At 45.2% G+C, this 5,182-nt stretch overlaps 1 protein-coding gene across 1 annotated transcript; it reads left to right on the top strand.

Annotated features, from left to right (window-relative positions):
- Positions 1-690: 690 nt before the first annotated feature.
- LOC138632775 (regulator of G-protein signaling 6-like) lies at positions 691-4,883 on the top strand. The gene is made up of 7 exons (XM_069718585.1): positions 691-825; positions 972-1,144; positions 1,440-1,565; positions 2,031-2,217; positions 2,974-3,063; positions 4,387-4,446; positions 4,732-4,883. The coding sequence occupies exons 1-7, from the start codon at positions 691-693 to the stop codon at positions 4,780-4,782; spliced, it is 822 nt and encodes a 273-aa protein (XP_069574686.1). The 3' UTR covers positions 4,783-4,883.
- Positions 4,884-5,182: the final 299 nt, after the last annotated feature.

The following is a 5,182-nucleotide window of genomic DNA, read 5'->3' as shown; positions in this document are numbered from 1 at the left end:
ACAAACATGCAATAAAGGCCACACAACTCCGCAGTCGCTCGTGTCGTCGTCTCACTATAAGGAAGTACTCGTTTCGATCAGGGGCTTGGAACTCTGTCTGTGGTGGATTGCATGTTCTCGCTTGAAGTGTGACTTTGTCACATTTACGACTAGATGCATGATGTTTGTTTTACATCATGGACTACATGCATGATAACATGCATAAGTTAGTTGTCCATATTTTGGACGACATACTTTACATTATTACTTATGCAGGAACATGCAAATTCCACATAGAAAGTCCCAGGCAGGGATCAAACCGGGGACCTCGAGATTGGGAGACAACGACACTGACAACTGCACTATTGTGCTGCATGACATAACTTCAACGGAAGTCATACTTATAGTATGTCCTCAGAAATAGCACAAAAATGCCATACTTCTTTAACATTGTCCAAAATGTGAAAATAAAGTCATACTATAGCATGACCTTAAATAAAAAAAAATCCATACTTGTTTAAGTTTTAGAAAATAAGTATGTATATGTTTAATTAGAATAAATTAATAATGGCTGTTTTGGGAAGTGGGCATAAAAACCATATTTACTAAATATTTACTTAAAATTTTTGATAAATATTTTAAAGCCAGTCATTTGTAGTTTATGCGTGATTGTAAAATGTAAAGTCCAGCATCCAGCATCACAACACAACAATGTTCAACATCTGTCTCCTCTCGCCGCTACAGTCGGTCTACGGGGTACCAGATGATGGACAGAGTCAGCCGAGTCCCGTCCACATCAGCTCGCAGCCCATCAGGAAGGCCACTAAAGAGGACGTTCAGAAGGAGGTGGGCCACGATGGGATGGTATTTTCTTTAGGTCATTACCACCAGTCGGCCTCACTCGTCCATCATAACGACAGTGAGGGACTGAGGAGACTGATGAGCCGTTACCTTATTTAGCCTCCTCATTGCTCTCCCTCCCTCTCCATCAGATTACCTTCCTGAACATGCAGCTGGACAGACACTGTATGAAGGTTTCCAAAGTGGCCGACAGTCTGATGAGCTACACGGAGCAGTTCGTCGAGTACGACCCCTTCGCGTCGACCCCGGAGCCCCCGAACCCTTGGATCAGTGACGACTCCTCCTTCTGGGACTTGGAGGCAAGGTGAGGCTCGAGGCCCCTCGCTGGAGGCACGTGTAGCCTGAGAGGTCACCAGGGCCTGGGGATGTTTTCAACCAAAACTGAGGTCAGGTGGAGCGCAGAGGTCTCCATGCTGTTGATATGTTGTTGTCCTGTCTGTTTGTATCTCATCTCAAATGAGCATTAACTCCGGCGTTCCCAAAAGGTTGACAGTGTTCGGACTCTCTTTTCTAAGCTCTCCGTCGACCGTGAGGAAAAACTTTGGCCAGAAATTTAAGTCACCAGTGTCTTTTGTTCTGTTTTGTTATGCTCTGAGCAGTCGTGACCCCAGCCAGCAGCGGGTGAAGAAATGGGGTTTCTCCCTGGAGGAGGCACTGAAGGACCCAGCAGGACGAGACCAGTTCCTAAAGTTCCTGGAGTCCGAGTTCAGCTCAGAGAACCTGCGGTGAGACAATCCTTCAGAGCTATCTGTAACTTTTCAGGGTTGGTCTGTCCCTTTCATGGTCAGCATGCATTTTGTATTTTGGGATGACGGTGCGTTTGCTGTTAAAGGGAGATTGTCATAGACTTTAAACAACAAAAGTCTGGAGTACCACTGCAGATGTGAAACGTTTAAGTTGAGTGGCGGGAAACCTGACAAGGTTTAATATTTAATATCTAAATATATATCATTGAGTACCATCAATTAGCATCTGAATTATCTTCCAGCACTGCTCCAGAGTCAGAATATATATCATTAACACATTTTAGCATTGCCTTTGTATTCATTATTTAGCCTACCTTAAATAAGGGCATCATCAACATATATGTTAATAGTGAATATAGTCTTTTTCTTTTTTTAAAGGCAGCTTTTTATACTGTAATTATATTCTTGCGAAGTTGTTCTTGACCAGATGTGACACTGTTGTAGATTCTGGTTAGCAGTGCAGGATCTGAAGCGACGGCCGCTCCAGGAGGTGGCCTCCAGGGCTCAGGAGATCTGGCAGGAGTTTCTGGCCGAGGGAGCACCGAGCTCCATCAACCTGGACTCGCACAGCTACGAGCGCACCAGCCAGAACCTCAAAGACCCGGGACGATACAGCTACGAGGACGCTCAGGTGGAATGTGCTGTTTCTTCCTCACGGATGGATTCACACGGCTTCACGTGTGCACACACGCATGAATAAACACACACACACACACACAAAGACACACAAGTCTAAAGAAACAGACAGCGGTAGCCACACACCTGTGCCTGTACAGTAGTTATATCTCTCTAGTTGCACGTTCTGGCCCGTAAAGTGTCACCTCCTCCATTTACATTCTTGACTTTACTTTCAGATGTGTTCTTTTAATTTCAGATTTATTGCAGCCTTCTGTGTCAGAACCACTATTTGGTTTACCCTGCGCTATATCCACACACACTACAGACGATTTCTTCCCCTCTCATCCACTTGCCCACAGGAACACTCAACCCTTCCACCCCACTCATGTTACACGAGTGAATGAATGAGAGGGTACGGAGGAATAAAAAGCGGGAGGAAGAATGACTGAGTGTGTTTGTTCCAGGGCCTAATGAGGCGAGTAATACTATGAATAGGTTGTTCGGTCCGTTCACCATTTGATTCCTCTGGCTTCAAAGTGGGTCGGTGATGTGTGACGTGCAACGCCTCTCACTGGCAGGACATTACTCAGCTCCGTCTCTCAGCACCCTGCTGCTCACGTCAGCCTGCCCGGTTGGCATCACCACCTCCGAATCACGCATGCGTACATTGCGTTACAATCATCAGGCCTCTCTTTATTTTACTACACCTAACTTTGTTCCGTCTCGCTCGCCGCCCAGCAAACACTCATGTTTTTTCTCCCTCTTGCAGGAGCACATATTCAAGCTGATGAAAAGTGACAGCTATGCACGCTTTTTGCGATCCAACATCTACCAAGACCTCCTGCTGGCCAGAAAGAAGGTGAGCTGCACTCACTGACCTTCATCTTTAACATGACCTGGTCACTCTCATTGCATCTTTCGTACTGGTTCGATTCTTTATTGGTTTTTTTTGGTGATTTAAAAGACATTTCAGGTACTGATTGTATGTATGAGATTAAATATGAAATACAGTATTACTATTATATGCTGCAAGGTAGTTAGTGATAGTGGTGGAATGTAACTACATGCATTTACTCCACTTTATGCTACTTTATACTTGTACTATATTTTAGGAGCAAATATGGTACTTTCTATTCCCACACTGTGTTAGTTACATTGCAGATTCCGATTTTTAATACCAAATCCAATCAATTTATAAATAACAATGTATTAGTACAGATTAAGTTACCCAACAGTATTTACAGTATAATGTTGTTCAACTTTACCAACTTTAGTTTTAAGCTAAAGAAACTATTCTAAGACCCACTTCGATTTAAATGGAAAATGCATTGTTTTCTGAGTTTGTTGACGTTTTGGAGATACGTGATTCTCACAAAACAGAAATGATCCAAATGTGATGATCTTATAGAAGATGATGCTTAACTAGAGATTAAACTAACTAACAGTCCATAAAGTTGTTCAAATAAGTTACATTTAAAAAAAAAAAACCACATGTGGGTCACCTTAATGTCAGTTCATCAGCAGTCTGATACAATATGTGAGCTTTCGAAGCATCATGACACCACAAACAGAGCCCCAAAAGTGAAAGAAAAACACTTTCAGGTGCAGGTGCAAGGATGCATTTGAAATGTCAAGGGAAGAGTTTTGAAAAACATGACATCATATGCCGAATACAGACAAACTGCTACAACGATAGTCGTCCTGTAAAGAGAAACTAACATCCAGTACATGCGTGTTTCAGACAAATAAACCAGATGAATGGCTGACAGATGCAAACTAATAATGTAGTTGTTGTTAGTTTTGGTCGATCTCCTGTAATGTTTCAGTGTAATCTTTAAGATTACACAGTCAGACAAACTCTCATTTAGCTGTTTAACTGTGTAATATGGAGCTGGTCAGCAAATCACAGCTTCCTCTGTTCATGCAAGCCTTTCTGCCCTTTCCCATTTGGACACCGCTCCTTCCGCTGGCCTGTCGCTGACCCCACTCCATTCCCCAAATATGCAACCCCCGCACTGTCCCGCACTGTCCTCGGCCCTCATCTTTTTCGCAATGCTTGGCCCCCTTTTTGAAACTCCCCCTTTTTCCCTCTCCACCCCCCACTAACGACATCACTTCCAACCCCCGTCAACACCCATACCTTACCCAAACACTCACCCTGCTTCCCCCCCTCCCAAAACAGCAGCCAGCAGACAGTGAACAGGGCCGCCGCACCTCCTTGGAGAAGTTCACCCGCAGTGTGGTAAGTCATTTGGAGCTGGGGCTGCTCATATCACAAACCACACTGGCTGGCTCACTATCAGTGGCTTTTGCAGTTATTACCATATTACACTCTATTGTGTCTTTTTAAAACCTGTAGTAGGATGTGTATGTGTGAGTAAGACAACATGCCAGTCACCTAATTGGTTGCAACGTTGCATTTTAGATGCCAACGCCTTGCTGGTAGAGATTCTCTGTGATTTCTAAAGTACTGCTGCTTTCAACATGTCAGTCTGGTAACGTGTTTTGATTTGAATTGACCTTCTAGGGCAAATCATTGACGGGAAAGCGCCTGACAGGCCTGATGCAGTCATCCTGACACTGCCTGCGGTGGCGGGGCACAGCCGGACCCTGTTGGGTGGGGGTCTGCCACGCCGGGGCGGGGGCGCAGACAGAGGAGCTGGGCTGGACGGGGCCACTGTGGAGGCTCGCAGACACCGCTCCGAGGACTGCTGCCATTCTGGTAGTGCAGCACTGGGTCTGCTGGGGCGATCACTCCAAACAGAAACACTGAAGACAAGACGGTGCTGGCGAGGGGGAATGTCAGCCAGCACATCACACGGCATGCAGCATACAGAATAAGCACATCCAGACTAGGGCTGCCCCCCAGCCCCACCCTCTCGCCCCCTCGCCCTCCTCTTCATCACTTAAGCAACAAACTGGTTGTTCGGCTTGACTATAAGCTGATCAGTTAATATTGTTTTCATGTTGTTTTATAC

Source organism: Brachyistius frenatus, unplaced genomic scaffold (genome assembly GCF_029030835.1).
Source record: "Brachyistius frenatus isolate BFR_SWC_R1_liver_20210118 unplaced genomic scaffold, ASM2903083v1 Contig_193, whole genome shotgun sequence".
Lineage (NCBI taxonomy): Eukaryota > Metazoa > Chordata > Actinopteri > Embiotocidae > Brachyistius > Brachyistius frenatus.
The sequence above is the reverse complement of the archived record's forward strand: the minus strand, read 5'-3'. Positions and strand labels throughout refer to the sequence as shown.

Excerpts from the sequence above, each read along its gene's own strand:
- LOC138632775 (XM_069718585.1), top strand. The coding sequence starts at position 691 with ATGTTCAACATCTGTCTCCTCTCGCCGCTACAGTCGGTCTACGGGGTA. Across the intron at positions 3,064-4,386 it reads TCCTGCTGGCCAGAAAGAAG|CAGCCAGCAGACAGTGAACA; the intron begins GTGAGCTGCACT and ends CTCCCAAAACAG. Across the intron at positions 4,447-4,731 it reads AGAAGTTCACCCGCAGTGTG|GGCAAATCATTGACGGGAAA; the intron begins GTAAGTCATTTG and ends TTGACCTTCTAG.